Source organism: Hakea prostrata, chromosome 10, assembly GCF_041222555.1.
Source record: "Hakea prostrata isolate BN-2017 chromosome 10, UWA_Hpros_2, whole genome shotgun sequence".
Classification (NCBI taxonomy): Eukaryota; Viridiplantae; Streptophyta; class Magnoliopsida; order Proteales; family Proteaceae; genus Hakea; species Hakea prostrata.
This window is the reverse complement of record NC_142609.1, coordinates 46,283,299-46,306,700: the sequence shown is the minus strand read 5'-3', so window position 1 is coordinate 46,306,700 and position 23,402 is coordinate 46,283,299. Positions and strand designations below refer to the sequence as shown.

The window sequence follows — 23,402 nt, the reverse complement described above, 5'->3', positions numbered from 1 at the left end:
TTGGGCATATATATAAGTCTATCGAACAAAAGACTATAAATAGTCACTTACTGAAGTTGATTTTCTCTATAAAGATATCAATGAATCGTTAAGTAAAAAATTCATGGTATTTAGCCAATTATCTAGATCATGGTCTATCTTTGAGAAATATGAATTCATGTTATCAAAGGATTTCCTGTGATTTTGAGTAGTTTGTGTTAGAATTTCAGCATCTGTGATTAGGTTAACAACAGAGCGAAGAAGAAAGAAGAGTGAGAAGATAAAGAGAAGGAGATGGAGGGATGAGAGTTGTGCATGTGTTCTCCCCCTGCCAAGATAGCTTTATCCATAAATTCCAGGATTAGGAAAAGTCTCCTAAACCTAATTACATAGAGTATCCTAAAACTGATTACACGTTATGGAAAGAAAATAAAGTAAAATAGAAGGCCAATATTCAGCCCATGATGAATCCTTGTCAGCCAAGTAACCAAAAAATAGAAACCTAAGCTAACACAGAAAGTGAAATGTTAACAGTATGGAATAAGTCAATTTCCAATTTGGCATGTCATTGAACAAAAATAATGATATTGTTCCACCCTTGATCAAGAAATTCCCAAATTGCAATGATAAGACAGTTCCATCACGGCTATCACACTGTAAAGAACTCTTGAAACCAAAACCTACAGAAATGATTGACTTGACGTATTAGCTCATAATAACAAACCAGAAACTGCATAGGCGGTTGCCCCCTCAATTTCAACACTGCTGACAGTTAGCAGAATATCACGCAGAGTGATGCTATGACTTGTAGCAGACTTTTCCCTGACAAAAGTGCAAACTTAGACTCAGAGCTCCATAATCAAACTATGAAAAAAGAAAGTACTTGTGCTTTGAGTTTTGCAACAACAAATTTGAAGAGCAAAGTACATCATTCCTGACCATTTCCCAATTATGCAAGCTCACGAACAATCTATTAAAACACAAAATATATGACTCCAATATTTGAAACTAAAATGGCAAAACTGCTGAAGGAAAGGCTCTCACTGTTTGAGGTTATAACCTTCCAGATAAGACTTTCACATCAAGATAGGTAGGTAGGCAGTCTTATGTACAATACAATACTAACAACAAATTATTATTGTTTTGGGGCTATTAAAAAAATCAATAGCTTTCAACCTATATATGCCATGGCAAGTAAAATTGTCTACGCATCAAATTTGAAATATTATATGTGATATTCCCTAGGATCCTATATCCCGATACCTGAATTGCAGGCCCAAAGATCCAGTGCCAGAAAGTTGTGGTCCATCCATTTAGAGACCATGGGATCAGAATCAAAACCCATCGATTTGGATGGTGGAGATCAAGGATTCGCAGCTGTATTGGAGGAAGATAGGAGGAAGAGCTCACACTCGGACAGAATGGGAAGACGGATTGCAAGCTTCCAGAAGTTGAGGTTGGATGATAATCAAGCCCACGTATGAGTTTTGGAGTCTCCTAGAGGTTTACTCCCATGTTTGGGACCACCTAGGACCATCCAGCCCTGTCAGCTCACTGACATCAGGGGGCAAGTTGTGCTAGGCGGTCGGTTGCAACCAACTGCCTAGATGACCCGGTTGGTTGGGCAATTACGGGAAAATTAGGTATTTTTGACCCCCCCCCAAAGCTCCTATTACTGTAACCTTAATCCCTGAGTTTATTCACTCATTAGGCGGCTAAGAGTTCCCGAGAGAGGAAAAAAAGAGTATTGAGAGAAGGAGATCGTCCTTGCTGCAGTTGAGACCTTGGATCTGCTAGACCTCAGTCGAGAACCAATCTTAAAGGTAAGCCTTCCTCTCCATCTTCAGTTCTATTCAATTTAATCTTAATTCTAGAAGTGTTAGATGTCGATGATTGAGGTTTTGATGACCTTTAAATCTTAATGATCTATCAAATTCAACAAGAAGGATGAGAGTCAGATCTCTCAAGTAGAGAGTTTATGGTACTTAATACCACTTTAGATCCCCAATAACATTAAATTGTAAACAAAGGTAATGGTCCCAAGTGTGATGATCAAGCTCTAATAAAATCAGTATAAAACTTCAAGCATAATCGAATTAGTAACAAGTTAAAAAATTAGAAGGTTATGATTCTAGCCAAACTAGACTGTAGAACATGCTCAAATTTGAAGTGTGATGATAGGCATATGGTGGTGCAATAAGTTGATAGGGTAGTAGTTCCCAAATTAGAAACTCAAACTCTGCAGGCCTAACCAGCCATCGGTTGGAAATTAAACTTGGATCAATGGAGGTTCAGCGAAGGTGATGGTTGGATGGGAATTTGGTGCAATTCTGATGTGTAGAATGGAAGATATGTCAATAGACTGGAATTAGAAAGTATGGTCCACAAAAAGAAGGTAATGTTTGTTCTACAGGAGAACTGGAAAAATTCCCAGAAACAACAACCCCCAGGCACAATCTTTGTTACTCAGACTTTAACTTATGAACTTCATAAAGCTTTATGGCTGATAAGAAATAAGGGTGCAAGTTTGGCCCTGGCGGCCCTGCTTGGGCTAAAGATTTTGGCCCTAAGGGCGGGTTAGGGCCAAAATATTCTGGCCATGAACTAAGGCCAAGGGCAGGCCTAGGATTACTCTCTGGCCCGCCCAGCCCGCCCCTGATTTTGGCCATGATTTTGACCCTGATTCTAACCCTGATTTTGGCCCTGATCTTGGCCCCGATTTTGACCCGATCTTGGCCATTTTGACGGCGATCTTGGCCTTGATTTTGGCCCCGATCTTGGCCCCGATTCGGCATTGATTCGCCCCGATCTTGGCCCCATTCGTTTGTCGGCTTGATCTTGGCCTTGATTTTGGCCCTGATCTTGGCCCTGATTCTAGCCCTAATCATGGCCCTAATCTAGGCCCATGATTTTGGCCCTGATCTTGGCCCTAATTTGAGTCTAAACCCTCTGCCCATATGGAGAGGAATTAATTCTAATCCACATGGGTGAATACTTGACACGTGTCAAATTTTAAAAACATGATCATGTTTTGTAGAAAATTAATAAAAATAAATTATATCCTCATTACCAATGTAATAAGCATCCATCTGATTTTGGCCCTGATCCTGACCCTAATTTTGGCTCTAGTCTTAATGTTAATTTGACCCTAATCATGTACTATATTTTTACCCTAATCTTCATATTAACATTGATATAACTATAAGTCTTCATTTAGACCTTCAATCATTTTGATCATATTAAACTATAAGTTCACTTTTTATATTATTTTTAAGGTAATTTTTTATTTTTCAAACTAAGTCATTTTCAGTTCCCAAAGAACATTGACTCTTTTTTTTTTTTGGGGGGGGGGGGGACTAAGGCGAGATAATATATTATAAATAATAAAAACTAGTATATAGAGAATTAATATCTCTACAACCCAACTTCTCTTCATGAATATTGACATCTTTCTTTTGCCTTCAATGTGATATTTTAGAAAAACTTATTAAGGACAAATAGTTGTGTTTGTAACTAAAATATCATTTTCTTAACTATGAAAAAAATATCAATACTAAATTATTGTTGATTTACTTGTTAACAAGGTTTTGAATATGAATTTTTTTGTTGAATAAGGATATCAATGGAAGAGGTTTTCAATTTCCATCACCAAAGCAATGGGAGACTTTCAGAGCTCAATATAAAATTATGGAGTGTGAATTTATTTATGTTTAAAGCAACACTATCAACTTATTGACTTATTGACTATTTTATCATTTTGTAAAAGCTTGAATCATCTTATATTTCTATGAATTTTATTTTTAGTTTACTTGTCATACTTTTTTTTTTTAATGAATTTACATTTGATATTTTAGGTCCAAGGCATAGTCGTCAAAGCGGTTTTTCAACCGCTTTTTTTTTTAACCACTTAATTGACGACCAATCTGCAAGGCCCAAAGTGACATAGAACCTATTTTTTGCTTCGGGGCACACCCCCGCCGGCAACAAAATGTGAAGCATAAGCCATACTCAACATCAAGAATCAATGAATCCGTAAATGCTTAGGAAAACGCTTTGACAACCATGGTTTGATGAGATGAACTTATGTTTGTGTTCTTTTTTTTAATTATTTTTCATAATTATGATTCTTGAACCTTTTTTTTTTTTTTCTTTTTTTTTTTTTATAAATGTGACTATTTAATATTTTTTTAGCTTATTATAGAAAGTAGTTGTATTGAAAAGTAGTTTAAAAGTAGTTATATTGAAAAAATTTGACCCAACCGCTTTGGTCGCCTTGCTGCTTTGACAACTATGGTCCAAGGATAGGACTAATTAAGGCTAGGAACAAGGGCAATCAAGGTTAGGGCCAATCAGGGTCAAGGCCAATCAAGGCCAACCCATCCCGACCCGGCTCAATTAGGGCCAATCAGGGCGGGAAGGGGCTTGGCTTGGCACTATAGGGCTTAGGGCTAGGGACAATAATCATTGGCCCTGAACTAGGGTCAGGGCGGGAATGGGCTCAGATTAGAACATATAGGGCTGGGCTTGGGATTGCAAAAGCCCGGCCCAGCCCAGCCCCTGTTGCAGCCCTAAGAAGAAGCTTAGCACATATTTGAAAGGCCAATAAAAAGAAAATATAGCAGCAGATATGCAGCAAAAGGGTTGCTGAAAGTAATATAGATCCTCTCTACGAAGACTCTCAAAACAACATAAAAAAAGGGTTAGATATATCTCTAGCTTTAGTGCTCTGACACCATGTAACAAAAGAGCCGCCAATAAAACAGAGATAAGATGGAGATGAGGCAGGAGAAGGAGGAAGGGGGGAGGGGGAGAAAGAGAGAGGATGCAAGAGAGGCATAGCTCATTAGTTGCTATCCATCTCACAGTTCATATTTATATTAAGTATACCCCAATGGGTAGTTAGAAAGCAGCAGTAAACCATCATAAATGCTAGAAATATAAAATTTGAAACAACTATAAACAGAAAAGGGGAATATAATATGATTAAGAAAGTAATGGTTCACAAGTTTTTTTTTGGACAAATAATTGTTCATGTGAACAGTGCTGTGAACCACTTAATCAGTAAACAACTAAAAAACAGAAAAGGGGAATATAATATGATTAAGAAAGTAACTGTTCACAAGAAATTTTTTATGAATAATTGTTTTCATGAACAGTGCTGTGAACCACTTGATCAATACTTCTAAACAATTGCAAAGAGTAAGTGACTTGTAATCTTTAAATAGGTTGCGTTATGAATAGAGTACATTTGCAAATCCTAAAAAGATGCTAAATGCTCTAAGGATTAAAAGTCAGCAACTGCCAAATTATGCCTGGACGGGCATGACTACGTCTAGAAAGCCAACCATCATACTTATCTCTTATCTACATTTCACCCAATTTTTTCTCTTCCCATTTCATCTCTTATTTCTCTATTGCTCTCCTAATCAACATTACCAAGGGGCCCCGCCACACCAACAGCTGCGATACCTTGGCCCTCTGGTTCTCTCTCCACCAAAGGACACTTATTGAAGCGCTTGAGCTGTGGCTTAGAAAGAAACTGCAGATAATGGAAACAACAGATTAATGGGGAACAGAATAGAGAAGAAACGAGGATAAAGAAGATAGGGGGAAGAAGGGGAAATCTAAGAAGAATCAAACTTGAAGAAAGGGAAGAAGGAAAAGAATACTCATAAGAAGAAGAAGAGAAGAGGCAAGAGAGAGAAAGGGGGGGAGAGGGGGCTGCAAACTCACAAAGCTAAAGCTTCAATTGATTTTTTTTCTATTCCATCCTCAATAAGCTGATTACAAGTGAGTAAATACTAAAAGAGACATTCTTCAACATGAAAACAACTATAGTAGGAAGGGCAAGCTTCTGTCTTTTGTGGGCACAATGGTTCTCATCCTTTCCGTGCTTCAATCTTCCTATCTCTATTGGTGCGGAATCTTCTCCGTTCCCAAATTGACCATCCATGCTATGGAATCCTTGGTTTGTGCCTTCCTTTGGAAAGGGCAGGAAGCCTCTCGCTTCATCCACCCGATCATTTGGTCATACATCTATTGTCCTCCCTCTGAAGGTGGCCTGGATATCCGCCAGATCATTGATGTTAACTTAGCTTGCCTTCTCAAGCTTATGTGGAAAATTGCCTCAAAGCATGATTCCATCTGGGTTAAGCGGGTCTATTCTTACCTTCTCCGGTCTGATTCCTTTTGGACTGTTCCTATGCCCTCCAACCCTTCATGGGTTTGGAGGAAAATCTTCATGCTGCATCCCCACATCATCTCTGCTATTTCTACCACCATCTCTTCTAGCTCTTCTACATCCTTTTGGTTTGACCCGTGGCATCCAATGGGCATTCTCTTTAACCACTTTGGTCCCCGTGCTTTCTATAATACCCATATCCCCAAAACCACCCCCTGTCCACTATCATCTCAAATGGCACCTGGAACTTAGCTGCCCTTCCCATTCTCACACAAGTCTGGGAATCTCTCCCCACCCCCCTTCTCTCGTTCAACTTGTGACCTTACTGTTTGGCTCCCATCCCCCACCAAAACCTTCTCCACATCCTCAACTTGGAACCTCCTCAAATCCCACAACCCTAAGCCCCCCTGGCCCCCATTGGTTTGGTTTGGTTCAAAGGCTTCATCAGCTTCATCTCTCGTCACTCCCTTACCCTATGGAGAGCCCTAAACTATGCTCCCCACCCAATCCTTCCTTGTTGGCCGCCACATCCCCACAAACTCCAACAACATCCTCTGTTGGAATGGTTTGGAGGACCTTTAGCACCTTTTACTTTTGTTGCCCTTTCTCCAGATCTATCTAGGGAAATGCCCTAGCCTCCATGTGGCCCCGTTCATGGCATTCCTTCAGATTTACTCATGATTGGTCTTGGATTTTGAGAAATTTTTCAGGCACTTCCATTTGCTATCGGATTGGTAAACTAGTGTACTGTGCCTCTACCCATCATCTATGGTGGGAGTGCAATCTTCGAAGATGGACCTCCAAATCCCACTCCATAGATAGGATTTGGAATGCCATCTATTTTTATGTATCTTCTAGACTGTTAGCTATCCCCCATCCCCCAGTTGATGATACCCCAAGGAACAAGCTTACTGTTGTCTCCTGGGGCCTTAGTTCTTCTATTTGGTCTTTTGCTTAAAGACCTTGTTCTGTTGTTTCCTCTTCGTTTAATATAATTATTTATTTATAAAAAAATTTTAAAAAATTAAAAAAAACTATAGTAGGACTCTTGGTAATTTTATACTAACAAAAGAACTACATCCTAAGAATCTTAAGAATTTAAAACTAACTAAAACTAATCCTAGATATCCTACCAGAAATAAAAATCTAATTACATGATTATCCCAATAAATAAATAACAAAATCCTAAATTATTTCTTAAAATCCCACGAAAATAGTTCCTATTTTATCTCCTTGCAAGCTGGAGTTGGGGCCCACCAAAAATTTGAATGTATCTCCTTGCAAGTTGGACTTAGGGCCCACCAAATACGAAAATTTATCTTCTAGGTTACCATTCATGTTACTGTAGCATGAACAATAACTTTTGGTTGTGTTGCATCAATTTCTCCCTCTCTTAAAAAGCTCATCTACGAATTTCATTAAAAGAAATTCTACCTTACTTAATCTGCATCTACAAAAACAGGCTTTGATGGGTTACTGCAGCATTGTTCCCAATCACTGAGAAGAGAGACAAGAAGGTTAAAGGGTCCATGAGATAGAGAAGAGACCTACCCAAGCTTGGGCTCTAATACTGTTGGATTCTACTAGGAGTTCAATTAGAGTTTGTATTCATGTAAAATTCTATTTCTTGTAATAGTGTACTTTCCACTTAATTATAAATAGAGGGCTTGAGATCATTGATCAATAAGCCATTCTACCAATATCGTGTTTCTCAACATGGCATCAGAGCCTAAGTTCGATTAGGGAAGGGAAGAGAAGGAAAAAATCTCGTTGAGGAAGACCTACCTACATTGTCGAGACGTCCCTCTAGAAGCCATTGCCTCTGCTTCAAACTAGGGTTGAAACGGAGCCGTGTGAGTTCAATTCGTTCGTTGTTGAGTTTGCAAGTTACAACGAGCATCTTCGACTCTGCTTTCGGTGATTTGAGAGAGTTTTTTTCAGATTCCATCTTCTCTTTTTCTGATTTCACCTTCTTCTTCAACCCAAAACCCTGCAACTTCCGCCATTGACCATCATCAACTCTGCTTCCATCCCCATCGCCATCACCAGAGCTGCTTCCATTGCCATCGCCAGACTCAGACTCTACTTCCGTCGCCATTGCCTGTTTCCGTGGCCATCACCGTCGCCTACTTCCATCCTAATCGCCATCGTCCCTCACAGGTAAACCTACGAAGCTTCTGAACCCATCGCATGAAATAAACCAGCCAAAACCATATTTATTTCTCTAGTTCCATTAGCCAACAACCAGTAGACCAGACCAAAGCATCCATCCTTTGACAGAACCATATTTTGTCTTTTTTTTAATCTCTAGTTCTATTAGCCAAAAACCTATTTATTATGTCTCAAGGATTGGTTTATTTGTAATTTCTTTCATAGTTTTTGCACTTAAAAAAAATTTAAATAAATAAATAAAAAAAAAAGGTCAGGAAGGAAAGAGAAAAAAAATTGTATTCTTTATAAGCATTTTTTGAATTCTATCATTTTTTTTTGGTGGTTTGGCTATTGTATTCTACGACATTTCAGTTACTTTGAAGGGGTGAAGACTGAAGAACTGCAGACAATTCTTTCAACATGGCAACCACTGATGGTACTACTGCTCCCACTGGATCCGAACATTACCCCACTCTTCATCCTCTTTCGGTAAGATTTGATGGCACAAATTATTTGATCTGGTCTCAATCTGCTTACCTGACTATTGTTGGAAAAGGACTAGTTGGACACATTATGGGCACCACTATCAAACCTACTACCGCAGGTGTTTTACAGGATAAATGGATATCAAATTATTCTCTTATTATGTCATTCCTCTTGAATTCCATGCATCCAAATATTGCCCAAGGTTACCTATTACTTGATACTGCAACCCAAATCTGGAAAGCTACTACTATTGAAACCTATGGACAGTTGGGGAATGATGCACAGGTTTATGAGCTACGAAAGAAGCTTCATGAGACTACCCAAAAGAAACTAACTGTGGCCCAATATTATGCTGAGTTGCACTCTTTAGCAGGAGTTGGATCATTATGGGGATTATCACCCCACTAATCCAGATGTTGTGACTACTTATAGGAAGCACATTGATAAGATTTAGGTATATGACTTCTTGGCAGGTTTGAATGTGGAGTGTGATCAGATCAGAGTGCAAGTATTAAGTCGTTCTCCCTTTCCTACAATAAAACAGTCTTATGCACTTGTTCAGTGTGAGGAAAGCCGTTGATTAACCATGCTTTATGCTCCTATTGTGGATAAATCAGCCTTACAATCTGTTAGCACTAAATCTGATTCAAACTAAGGAGATTGTCAAATGTGAACATTGTCACAAACCATATCATACCAAGGCCAATTGTTGGAAGCTCCATGGGAAGCCTGCTGATTTTGAGCATAAAAGAGCACAAAAAAGAGGAAAACTAAAAGCTCATATTTCTGAGACAGTTTCCATAACACCCTCTGCAGACGTTGGTCTTTCACAGGAGGAGTTAGCTACTCTGCAATGTATTCTACAGTCTTCTATTGCCGATACAGCCTCTACCACTGCTTCCTCTACTAACCAAACCAACTCCTACCTTGCTACTTCAGGTAAAACTTTTACAGGCTTCCAAATTTCTTCAGTTTCTACTACTTGGATTATTGATACAGAAGCCACAGATCATATGCAGGTTTATCCTCCTTTTTCTTACAATATTCTCTAACTTCTGGAAAGGATAAAGTTCGAATTGCTGATGGCTCATATTCTTCCATTGCTGGAAAAGGGATCATTCAACATTCTTCATCACTTTCTTTGTCTAAAGTTTTACATGTTCCCTCTTTCTTTACTAACTTGTTCTTTATCAGTAGTCTTACATATGACTTGAATTGTAAAGTGACATTTTTTCCATCTTACTGTGTCTTCCAGGATATGGTCACGAGGAAGGAGATTGAACATGGCAAACTAGACAATGGACTTTATTTGCTCGAGCCGATTGAAAGATATACTTCTGCTCTGACTACATCTTCTAATAAGGTCCATTTGGTAATATTAGACATTCATCAGTGGCACCGTATGCTAAGTCACCCCCTCTAGGAACTCTTATGAAAATATTTCGTGATTTAGTTTCTTCTTGTAATGAGGATGATTTTTTTTGTGAAATCTGCATTTTTGCGAAGCAGACTTGTTCTATTTATTTGCCTTCTCTTCATAATAGAAAAACTATTCATTTTATTGCTAATTCATAATAATGTGTGGGGTCTTTGCCGACGTGTGTCTATTACTGGCCATAGGTACTTTGTTACTTTTATTGATTGTCACTCTCTATCTACATGAATTTATCTTTTAAAACAAAAAAAATGAGGTTTTTCGATGTTTTCGTGATTTTCATAATATGATTAAAACTCAGTTCAATACCACTGTGAAGATCCTTCGCAGCGACAATGGCACAGAGTATATTGATGTTGAATTTCAAATATATCTCTCTAACTCTGGCATAATACACCAGACCAGTTGCGTTGATACGGCTGCCCAAAATGGGGTTGCTGAAAGGAAGAATCGGCATCTCTTAGAGATAGCCCATTCCATTATGATTGCTATGAATGTACCTGAGCAATACTGGAATGATACTATACTCACTACTTCTTACCTTATAAATAGGATGCCCAGTAGGATACTTGGTTTTAAATGTCATAATAAGATTCTCCAGGGAGCTTCTTTTTTATTATTCCCCTAAAGATTTTTGGATGTGTGCTATGCTAAAATCACCGCCCACCAGAGTAGGCTGGCTCCTCGAGGCCTACTCTGCATATTTTTGGGGTATTCTGCTACTCAGAAAAGGTACAAATGTTATCATCCTCCTTCCAGGAAAACCATTGTATCAATGGATGTAATTTTTAATGAGTCTTGCCTTTACTATACACCTCTCCAAGGGGAGAGTCCTAGAGGAGAGGTGTTCTTTCTGACTCTAGATCTTCCTATCACACACCAACACAACTTAAGAGTCCCGGAAGAGTTTCCTGACCAAGGGGAGACTTCTGCCAATATTCCTAAGGACTCTAATCCTCCCCCTTCGTTTTCTGAACCATGTGAAGAACCTAGCCAGGGGGAGACCACTCCTGTGAGACAAATTGTTGAGGTCTTTCAAAACCAGATTGACCAGAATAAGGAGATGCAGACTTATCAGAGGAAGAATTACAACTGACTAAAGCAGGTGGAGAAAGGTGATACATTACAACTTCAATCTCCTGCTTCAAAATCAGATTCTATTGTTCCCCTTAAGGTATCTTCTTCTGATCTTCCTATTGCTGTTAGAAAAGGAGTCAGATCTTGTACTCAACATCCCATAGCTAAATATGTTTCTTATAACTCTTTGTCTAACTCCTACCGTGCTTTTATATCCGCTCTGTCATCTGTATCTATTCCTAAAAGTTGACAAGAAGCCTACACTGATAAGAGATGGAAGGCAGCTATAGTGGAGAAATGCAGGCAATGAAGAAAAATGACACTTGGGAACTAGTTACAATTCCTCCAGGAAAAAAACCAATGGGCTACAAATGGGTGTTTGTGGTTAAACAAAATATGGATGGATCAGTCAACAAGTTAAAAGCTAAACTAGTTGCAAAGGGGTTTACCCAGACCTATGGGATTGATTATCAGGAAACTTTTGCCCCTGTTGCGAAACTAAATACTATCAGAGTTATGTTCTGTAGCTGTGAACAAAGACTGGAACTTGCACTAACTAGACGTAAAGAATGCCTTCTTACATGGGGAGTTAGCGGAAGAAGTCTATATAAAAATGCCACATGGTTTCTCCGATGACAATACTGCAGGGAAAGTTTGTCAGTTGAAGAGATCAATTTATGGGTTAAAACAATCTCCTAGATGCTGGTTTGGACGCCTCCTGAAGGCAATGACTTCTATTGGGTACAAGCAAAGCAATGCTGATCATACACTATTTGTCAAGAAGTCAGGTACTAACGTCACACTTCTCATTATCTATGTAGACGATATTGTCATCACAGGGAATGATGGTGAAAAAATTCAAAAGTTGAAGGACTTTCTTGGCAAAGAGTTTGAAATTAAAGATCTAGGGAAGTTACAGTATTTCTTAGGGATTGAGGTGGCTCGATCAAAGAAAGGTATATTCCTATCCCAAAGAAAATATGTCCTAGATTTATTATCAGAAGTGGGAATGTTGGGGTGTAAAGCAGTTGATACCCCTATTGAAGCTGGAGCTAAATTTAAAGAAAAAAAGGGAGAACCAGTGAACAAAGGAAGATACTAAAGGCTGGTAGGGAAGCTTATTTACTTGTCCCACACCAAGCCAGACATCACTTATGCTGTAGGGATAGTGAGCCAATTCATGCATGATCCATATTTAGCTCATATGAAGGTTTTTACCAGAATACTACAATATTTGAAGGGAACTCCTGGAAAAGGAATATTTTTGTCGCCCACTGATAATCTAAAAGTAAAAGCATACACTAATGCGAACTGGACTGGATCTTCAGACAGGAAGTCCATTTCAGGTTACTGTACCTTTGTTAGAGGTCATCTAGTTACTTGGAGAAGTAACAAACAGAATGTGATAGCTTTATCTAGTATCGAAGCTGAATATAGAGCTATGGTTCGTGGAGTTTGTGAGCTACTATGGTTGAAAGGCTTGCTGCAAGATATTGGAGTCCAAGTTCCAAACCCTATGATGTTATATTGTGACAACAAGGCTGCTATTAGTATTGTTAATAATCCGGTGCAACATGATCAAACTAAGCACATTGAAATTGAAAGGTTTTTTGTCAAAGGAAAGCTGGAAAAAGGGCTTATCTGCATGCCTTTTGTAAGATCTGGAGACCAAGTAGCAAATGTTTTCACTAAGGACTTGAAAGAAAGAGATTTCCTTCCTATTGTAGGCAAGTTGGGCATGACTAATATCAATGCCTCAACTTGAGGGAGAGTGTTGGATTCTACTAGGAGTTCAATTAGAGTTTGTATTCATGTAAAATTATATTTCTTGTAATAGTGTACTTTCCACTTATAAATAGAGGGCTTGAGATCATTGATCAATAAGCCATTCTACCAATATCGTGTTTCTCAACAAATACCAAATAATGAGGGACAGAATAGAGAAGGAAAGAGGATAAAGAAGATGGGGGGAAGAAGGAAAATCTGAGAAGAATCAGCCTTGAAGAAAGGGAAGAGGAGAAGAACACTTAAAAGAAGAGGTGTGTGAGAGAGAGAGAGAGAGAGAACGGGGGGGACTGCAACGCACAAAGCTAAAGCTTCAATTCATTTTACTATTCCATCCTCAATAAGCTGACTACAAGTGTTTGACTAATAAAAGAGACATTCTTCAATACGAAAGCAACTATAGTAGGACTCTTGGTAATTTAAAACTAACTAAAACTAATCTTAGATATCCTACCCGAATTCAAACCAATTACATGATTATCCCAATAAATAAATAACAATATCCTAAATTATCTCTAAAACTCCCACAAAAACTGTTCATATTTATCTCCTTACAAGTTGGACTTGGGGCCTACCATATTTGATTATCTCCTCGCAAGCTAGAATTGGGGCCCACCAAATATGAAAAATTATCTTCTAGGATACTATTCACATATTGTAGCATGAACAGTAGCTTATAGATCCTATTATTGGTGAAGTCTTATGTCATTTTAATCCAGGAAGAACTATTCATGGGATGTAGTGGCATAGTCCCTAACTAAATTTTTGGGGAGTTGTCTTGGCTTGCAATAATTTTGTATTCTCATGGATTAGGGTTTCATTATATTGTAATGCATCAAAAAACACTATCGAGTTTATCTCCCAATTGAATGAGAATGTTATTTTGTAATGTCTTCATTGGTAGTAGAAGCTCTACTACTCAACCACTAACATAGCCCATCTCACGTAACTATGAAAAATTTTGTATTTTTGTGTGTGATTCTCTTTTGTTTTTCTTTTATATAGCAATGTTCAACTGCCTAGTCAAATCTTAAAGAGTGGTTATCAATTTGCAAAGAATACCTCATCGGATGAAATACAAAGCTAAAAGGCATTGCAAAATTATATACAAGAACAACAACAACAACCAACAAGCCTTTGCCCCAATTAAATGGGGTCAGCTACATGGATTCTTGCCTTCCAATTAGTTTTATTTGAGACAATACTAGATTCAAGGCCTGAATTGTGCATATCCTTTCTCACCACTTCTCTTAAGGTTATCTTAGGTCTATCTCTAGTTCTTCTACCTCCTTCTACCTAGATCAAAATGCTTCTCCATACAAGGACATTTAAATGCCTCTAGTAAATGTGACCATGCTACTTCAATTGGCTTTCTCATAACTTATCACTTATCAGAGATACTCTCTTACTAGCTCCAATATAATCATTTCTTATCTTATCCTTCCTAGTTTTGTCACTCATCCATCTTTGCATCATCATAAATGTTATACTAAGTTTATTCATATGATGCTTGTTAACAACCTAAAACTCTACACCGTACATCATAGTTGGTCAACAATGATTCTATAAAATTTTTCTTTAAGCTTTAAAAGAATACATCGATCAAACAAAATCTTGAACACACCTCTATACTTCATCCACCCTATTTTAATTCTTTAAAAAACATCATCATCTATACTTTATTTATGATTGAGCCAAAGTATCTAAACATCAAGTTTTACCACTTCGTCATTTGGCAGATCACAACCAAAGTTACATGTCAAAATATCCTATCTTCTTTCTACTTACTATAAAGCCTTTTTATTCTAAATTGCTCTCCATGATTCATACTTGGTATAAATGCCTAGTTGCAAAATTATATTATTTGCTAAAATCTCTTAACCAGAAACCTAATCTAACTAAAACTAATTTTAGATATCCTACCCAAATTAAAACCAATTACATGATTATTCCGTTTATTATGTTAAATTATCTATAAAACTCCCACCAAAATTGTTTATATTTATCTCCTTGCAAGTTGGACTTGGGGCCCACCATATTTGATTATCTCCTTGCAAGCTGAACTTGGGGCCCACCAAACATGAAAAATTATCTTCTAGGATACTATTCACATTACTGTAGCATGAACAGTAACTCGCAGATCCTATTACTGGTGAAATCTGATGTCATCTTAATCTAGGAAGAACTATTCATGGGATGTAGTGGCGCAGAGTCCCCTACAAAATTTTTGGGGAGTTGTCTTGGCTTGGGGTAATTTTGTATTTTCATGGATTAAAGTTTCATTGTTTTGTAATGCATCAAAAAACACTATATAGTTTATCTCCCAAGTGAATGAGAATGTTATTTTGTAATGTCTTCGTTGGTAGTAAAAGCTCTATGTGCAATTCTCTTTTGTTTTTCTTTTGTCTAGCGATGTTCAACTGCCTAGTCAAATATTAAAGAGTGGTTATCAATTTGCGAAGAATACCTCATCAGATGAAATACACAGCTAAAAGGCATTGCAAAATTATATACAAGAACAACAACAACCAATAAGCCTTTGCCCCAACTACATGGATTCTTGCCTTCCAATTAGCTTTATTTGAGACAATACCATATTCAAGGCTTGAACTGTGCATATCATTTCTCACCACTTCTCTTAAGGTTATCTTAGGTCTGTCTCTAGTTCTTCTACCTCCTTCAATCTAGATCAAACTGCTTCTCCGTACAAGGACATTTAAATGCCTCTAGTAAACGTGACCATGCTACCCCAATTAACTTTTTCATAATTTATCACTTATCAAAGAGACACTCATACTAGCTCCAATATAATCATTTCTTATCTTATCCTTCCTAATTTTGTCACTTATCCATCTTTGCATCCTCATAAATGTTATACTGAGTTTATTTATATGATGCTTGTTAACAGTCTAAAACTCTGCACCATACATCATAGTTGGTCAACAATAAATTCTATAAAATTTTACTTTGAGCTTTAAAAGAATACATGGATCAAACAAAATCTTGAACACACCTTTATACTTTATCCACCCTATTTTAATTCTTTAACAAACATCATCATCTATACTTTATTTATTCTAATTTTTTGGAAAATTGTCATCATCTATACTTTATTTATGATTGAGCGCATCTAAACATAAGTTTTACCACGTCAAATATCCTATCTTCTTTCTACTTACTATAAAGCCTTTTTATTCTAAATTGCTCTCCATGATTCAAACTTGGTATAAATGCCGTTGCTAAATTATATCATTTGATAAAATCTCTTAACCTCTTGTTTCCTCTCCATTCAAAGAATCCTACCTACCATTTCAAGCAGTTTCCAACATTCAACCAGAAACCGAAGGGAAAAAGATTAATCAAGACGGAAAAGAGTTAAAAGAGTGACAGAAAATAACGAAAACATATATGGCGATCACAGAAGACTTACGAATCAGGAGCGCAGACCTGAACCTCGTAGCAACCAGTCGAGACCAAGACCCGAACCAATGCTCGTAAACCAGGACCATCGATTCCATCGTCATTGGTCACCATTATCCTTGGCCGGTTAGTCAATTCGCCGTCCATTACAGAGAAGCTTTTAAAATGAACGAGGAGGTGGAAGATTGATGATAGATGGTGAATAATATCACGCTTCGAAAGTTATCGTAAATAGAGATTGCAAGTCTCTTTTTCTTTTTGGTAAATAAATAGATCTTAGGTTTTTCTTCATTTAAGACTTTTCGACGAGCAACGGAGACCGGAGTGAAGTTTTGAAGAAGTGTGATGAAGCTTCATTCCTCTTCGCATGGACGCATTCAGCGAGAAAACAAGCCGTCGGATCGAGATCTCGAGCGAGATTTCTATCTTGACTGCTTATTTTTTCAACTTTCTAGATTAAAATCTCGTTCGAAATTTCTACCGACATGGCTCGATTCAACGCTGTTTTCTTCTTCAGAACAATCATGTATATTTAATGTGAAGACCGAAACAAAATGCAAACAAAAAACTAAAAGTGCGTAGGAAACCAACAACCGACAGTGACGACGAGGCGTCTCTGACTGCGTTGTGTGCTGACGAAAAACCATCTGCATCAGGCTCGGCTCCCTTTATTCGTCGAACTGGGGCTCGAGACAACCTTCTCTTTCTTTAATTACAGCTTTCCATCCCTTCAGTATCGCGAAATATGATGATTTTGCTTCAGTCCTGCGCCATAAGGACGGTCTTGTCGACCATCAGATCGGGATTTTTGGTCAAAATTTTGATTGATTTTCAACGTCTCTAAATCAAGATTTTGGTTAAAATCTGGATCCAATGGCCAATTTGGTTTGCAGACCGTCCTACGCCATTATGACGTAGATCTTAAGCAAAGTCCAAAACTGATTTCAACGTGTATAATATCACATCAAACAACGATATAACCCAATACTTAGTCACATCTGACGGTGCAAAAGATAGAGGAGAATCATCTGTTGTGTCGATGCACAGATGGACGGCAGTTAAAGACAAAATATTTTTCTTTTTTCCTGGAATATCGACATGAATCACTCTATATTCAACAATCCAATCCCTAAAAACCTTGTGTCACTGTGGAACACTTTGATTTGGATACAAATTTTCAATTTACATGAGTAGCTTCGATGATACATGTTCTGAAAATAAAACCTTCTTTTGGATAAGCGATAAAGCAAATACAGATTCTTGTCATCACTTGTAACATTGACAACAACTCTTAGTAAAAAAGGTCATGGGTTCATCTCAGTGATGGTATATTTGATAGTCTCCAGCACAAATATAAAAGACATCACTTTAAAAATATATATTATATATGAATTTTTATACTTTAATAATTTTTTTGAAAAAAACAAATCTTGGACACGTGTCATGAATTTAAACATATGGGTTAAAAATAATTCTCTGTATGTAAATGCATATGCTTGAAGTGGATGATGGTAGCGTATTGGGGTAATAACGTTACGTAGCAACCAATTTAGATAATGAGAGTGATGGTGAATAATTTAAGGTCATGGGTAGAGGAAAAAGATCGTCTGCTATGTAGATCATCTGCAATGCACGATGGTGCACTCTCTTGGAGTGCCACGTATAAAATTTTAATCGTATAGTTAAAATTATTTGGGAGTCATTTTACCCAATTTTCTTGGTTACCTTGTACACTCGAATAAGAAAACCTTTTAGACCCAAATCAAAACAGGAAGCTTGTGTCACAAGGGTTCTAGAGCTGGTCTATTCCCATTAGCTTTTCGAGACATTGAGAGGAGGAAACTTTCTCTATGCTTGAAGCATAATTAGAGAGCGAGGGAAAGAGAGATTCATTGAACCAAGTCAGTTTCCTCTGTCTTCTCACCTTAGTATACATGCCTCCTCTCCTCAATGATGTACTCAGTGTGATATTTGAAAATAAACCATAAATTTAAGCTATAGATTTCAAAATTAAGCAAAAAATACAAAAATAGAAGATCTCAAGAATGTGAAGCTTTGGCAATCAGTAATCCCACACTAGAAAAGATGTATCTTCTCTTAGGGTTTCTTTCTTTTTTTTGAACTTTTTTCTACTTTTTGAAGTTTCAATGACAGCAGTCATTGCACGTTCTAATTTTTCTTCATTGTTTTTTTTCTTTTTCATTATTTTATTATTATTATTATTCTAGAGAACTAACATCCACATCCTTAAAACAAAGGGAGACGAAAATCAAGATGCTAGTAATTAACAGAATCAACAACAGTATTTGGAGAGCCAAGTAGTTATTGAGGGATCTAGAGTTGCAGTGACATTGAATTTGCCACCGTCGGGAGCTCTTGAGTCGCCGGCGGCAGAATTTAATGCACCGTTGTGCATTGCAGATGATCAGCATAGCAAACAAATTTGATATAAAAAAATTAAAAAAAAAAAGAAGAAGCCATAGAGTTTGAATTCCTTCAAAATCACAGGTAAAGCCTTTTTAATATTTAAATTGTATGTCAAAAATAACAACTACCCTGAAGAAATAGGTATCATAAACTAGTTCAGATAAATCTCAATTAAAAAAAGAAGAAGAAGAAGAAGAAGAAAAGGGAATGAAAGAAAGAGAAATCAACGGTAGTTGCACATTTTGACAACTTCAATTAGAATTGTCAATGGAGGGTTAGTAGGATGGTTAGGAACCTAACTTTTCAGTGGAGAAGTCGTGGGTTCAATCTTGTTGGCGGCATACGTGATATCTCCACCCTCAATTTTATACCCAAAAAACTTCAGTTGGAATTCCACGAATTTGGTAGAATTATGGGAGGAGATTAGATCAAAACATGTCACTAAAATTACGATAGTTATTTTGTGCAATTTGTCCCATCCCCACCTCTTCTTTTGAAAAGAAAAAAAGCACTTTTTCCTAACCCCGACAAGTAGGACTAATATGCAGCTACTGATTTATGGCGAAAGTTTTACACATTATTGTGAGTTGTGACTAAGACCTCAGATGGGGACATTTAAAGAAAAAAGAACACGTCTGCATCAAATAGTTGTCATACGGGTTCAACTTCAGTGTGGCGCAATTAATGTGCAGTGTCGTATTATGTTTCAAACAATCAAGATGTGCAGCACTGTGCTTCGAATGGTCGATCTCAACCGTTCGTCACAAGTGTTGCATAGCACCCAAGCAATTCTCGTTTCCATACAACAAAATCTTTAATAGGAAGAGGGTTAAGAAAAAGATGTGGAGGGGTAAAGGTTTGAAGTTTGAACCAAGACCTTTTTCAAAGGAGCAAGACTAAGATCTAATGTGAAGGGGCTAAATACTAAGGACGCGTTTGATAACGTTCTTAAAAAACGTTTTTGGCGTTCTTCTGATTTTTGGGAACGGAAGAACGGGTTAGAGGCGTTTGATAAAACGGTTCGTTCTTCTGTTCTTTAAGAACAAACCAGTCAGAAAAGTGTTCTAAATAACGTTTTTTTGCAGAACATCTAAAAGATATTTTTACCAAAGAACAGAAACGAAAGTGATAAAATTGGTTCAAATTGAAACTTTAAAATGAGTTTATTAAACACCAACTTTATTTTTCAACTCAAAAAAGAAAAAAAAAAAAAAACACCAATTTATTCTAGTATTAGTGTTTTGAAAATATTTTCAAAACGGCTTTATCAAACGCCATTTTAAAGCAAAGAACGGTCTTTTAGCACAAAAACATTAAAAAACAATTTTGCATAAAAATTGGTTTATCAAAATATTACCAAAACGCATACTAATATTTCTCACAAAACGTAATGATTTTTTTCTTTCCAAAATTGTATTTATTGTTAAAAAAAATTATCCAAATTGGGGGACTAACTATTAATATTTGAGTATTTCACACATGAAAATATGGCCAAAAGAGAATATTTTTAAATTTGAAAAAGGAGAAATGGGAGATTTCAAAGAATTTTATGGAAAGTACTAGTATTTCACACTTAAAAATATGGCTAGAACGGAATTTCAAAAAATTAAACTAGGGGGCACAGCCCTCTACCGACTCTAGGGTAGCTCTACCCCTATTCCTTAGTCTTATCGTCTCTATTTAAGAGGTTACCACCACTGTATCAGAAACACATCTATCAAGATGATCAAAATCCTCTATGTCTAGGTAGGGAGTTTGACCGTTGATGCCCTTCTCGTGGTACCAAGTTTGGTTCTCAGGTACCAGAGAGGCAGGACATCCAGGGGTAAACACACGCCCTGCATAGACGCAAAAGATCTCCATTTCAGCCATTTCTAAATTGACGAGAGCCTTGAATGGAATCCCCTAACATGAAGTTTTTGTCCACAAGAATTTATTTTCTTCGAATTCTTGAATCTCATAAATAAACACAAAATTGAGTTCAATTAATCAAATTCAAATAATTCAAATAAAATTGGATCCATTAATTTCAATTGGTTCTCCATGCATACAGCAGCAACGAGAAACCTCCATTCCCACCAGACCTGGACCTGGTAGAAGAAGTACAAGAACTCCTCCCTCCATCACTGTTCTCTTCTGCCCAATGCAAAACGCTCGAGCACGACGGAGATGGCGATAGCGACATTGCCGACGGCGACGAAGATGACAAACTCTTCCTCATGAGTCTCTTCTCCGCACCCACCATTTCAGGCCAAACCCCACAATCCCCAACCTGAAACACGAACGCTCCATGACCACCAGATCCTGTAACCCAATTGAAAACATCCCAGTAAAATTCAACTTCAGATCCACCAACCACAATTCTCGCGTTTCCTCTGAATTTCCACGCTAATCGCTTCACAATCAAACCCACTTCATCGTCCACCTTCACCCTCAACACTCCTCCGCTGCACTCGATCCCAATTTCATGCTTCGATCCTGAGATCTGAGCAGTTGTAGCGAAACACTTGCGCCCAAATACGTGCTCACGGCGAGACAGTAATATGGGCTCGGCAGAAGGAGGGATTCGTCTAACCCCACCGATGCGCTGCAGAGCATCGTCTCTAAGATCACCCAGAAAGAATTCGATGCGACCATCGAACACGATGGCGATATAAAAGCATGATGCAGGTTCGGCTGAGTTTCCAGTGAATTCTGCTTTAGAGAAGTCCCAAAATAGCTTGATTCGGCGAGTGTTGGCGTTGGTGGGTGAGGAAAACGGATTTGGACCCAGGTCGATTTCGGAAGAAGGAGAAGGTTGATGGGTGGAGGGAGAGATTAATGGAGAAAGCGTCGGCGGCATGGATGATTAAGGAGTGGGAAAAGAAGGATTTGGACCACGTTATCGTCAACAAGGTTGGGAAGTTGCAGAGATGAGCTTGGTAAATGCAGGTAATGAGGTTTTGTGGCTTCTGGGTTTCTTGAGTAAACTGATTTGGATTACTGAAGCAGGAAGGAATCATGGTTTCGCTCCTTCTCTGAGAGCCTGATCAAACACTGAAACTGAACTAGCAGCGAGGTGGGTTTCGAAGCCGTTTTGTTTCAGCTTTCTGGTTTTCCATTACTGACTATATGATTTAAAAGAGGGTTTGATAGGCTCTGCTTTTGGAGTGGTGATGGTGGTGGCCTGGCTGGTGGGTGCTTTCTGCTTTGGATCCCGAGTAACTGAATCATAAGCCCCACCTTAGTCACCATCAGCATAGGCCTCTCACCTCACCTCTGTGTGATCCTGCTGGCTTGATTTGCGCTATTTACAGAGAAGAAGAAGAAGAAAGAAATTCCCTTTAAGTATAGTATTGTTAGTTTATATTAATTGAGCTGAGCTGGGCTGCACCAGTTTCTTTATTTTTTTTTGTAAAGCATAGAGAATAAAAGGTTGTGACCCTTCTGTCTCCTTCACGGGTTGGAGATTTAAGATGAGGCCTTGGGAAAAGGAGTGACCAACAACATTTGAGAAGACTGAAGAGATGACACTGAATCTAGTGTTCTTTTATGTCTGCTGGGTTGGAAATATAAAGTGATCTAAGGACAGGACAGTGGGTCAAAATGAGGTTTCTCTACTAATTTCTTACTTAGGAATGGTCCCTTAAGCCTCTCTATCTAACCTTTTGTATTTGTGTCCAAGGCTTTTGGATTGGTGTTTGAAAGGACTATCATTGCTTTCTAGATTGTAGGTAGGTTCCTTAAGTTACAAGGTGAAGTCAATGACTCTGGTTTTGCTTTTCTGCAGGGTAGCACTATTCTTGCATCTTCATTATCTTACACTAGCGAGGTCCTATCTTATTAGCTTTTAGAGGTGAGGCACGACCAAACGAGGATGTCACCTAATGTATGGTGGATCAGAAAAAGGACTTCAACCAAAGAGTTTAGATATTCTGTCCGATAAAAGGTTTGTGGTCTTCTCACAACTCTCCATTACATAATTGTGTTATACTTTTAATTCATTTTTTGGTACTCATAGGCAGACTTCCACTTCTATTATATGGTGAAAAAATATGAAAATAATACAAATTTCTATCATGATGAGTAGAGAATCCAAACTCTAAAGGAAGAAAATCTCAACCAAAAGTCAATTGGGTTTTATGGAAGAAAGAAAATCGAGTTATAGGATAAATTTCCTGAACAATAAGGATAAATTGATGCCAAGTTGGTGTGGGGTAACTTCGGATTTTTATTTGCAGCAATGCATGCAATGAATGGTATAGATTACACCACGTAATCATAATAAAATCGAATGGTGCAAAATCAAGGGGCAGGGGTTTAGTTGTAAATACAAATTTTTATTTTTACATTCTAAGGGTAATAGTTTATTAATGTATAAAATGATTAACTGACATTTTTAAGTTCGATTATTCAGAATCGACAACATACCCGGTCGAAGGTTGGTTAGACTTTGGCGATTCATCTTCTTCAAGAATCGTC

At 37.7% G+C, this 23,402-nt stretch overlaps 2 protein-coding genes across 2 annotated transcripts in view; both read right to left on the bottom strand.

Moving 5' to 3' along the window:
* Positions 1–17,180, bottom strand: part of LOC149003447 (uncharacterized) — a 29,193-nt gene extending 12,013 nt beyond the window's left edge. Inside the window, exons 1-2 of the mRNA XM_089136222.1 lie at positions 16,525–17,180; positions 704–801 (exon numbers count right to left, since the gene is read on the bottom strand). Coding sequence (XP_088992348.1) covers positions 704–801; positions 16,525–16,661 — 235 coding nt within the window. The 5' untranslated portion in view covers positions 16,662–17,180. The remainder of the gene's footprint in view (positions 1–703; positions 802–16,524) is intronic.
* Positions 17,181–20,782: 3,602 nt separating this feature from the next.
* On the bottom strand, positions 20,783–22,229 carry LOC149003446 (uncharacterized). Its single transcript, XM_089139004.1, has one exon. It carries the CDS (start codon positions 21,781–21,783, stop codon positions 20,971–20,973), a length of 813 nt encoding a protein of 270 aa, XP_088995130.1. The 5' UTR covers positions 21,784–22,229; the 3' UTR covers positions 20,783–20,970.
* Between the last annotated feature and the right edge of the window lie 1,173 nt (positions 22,230–23,402).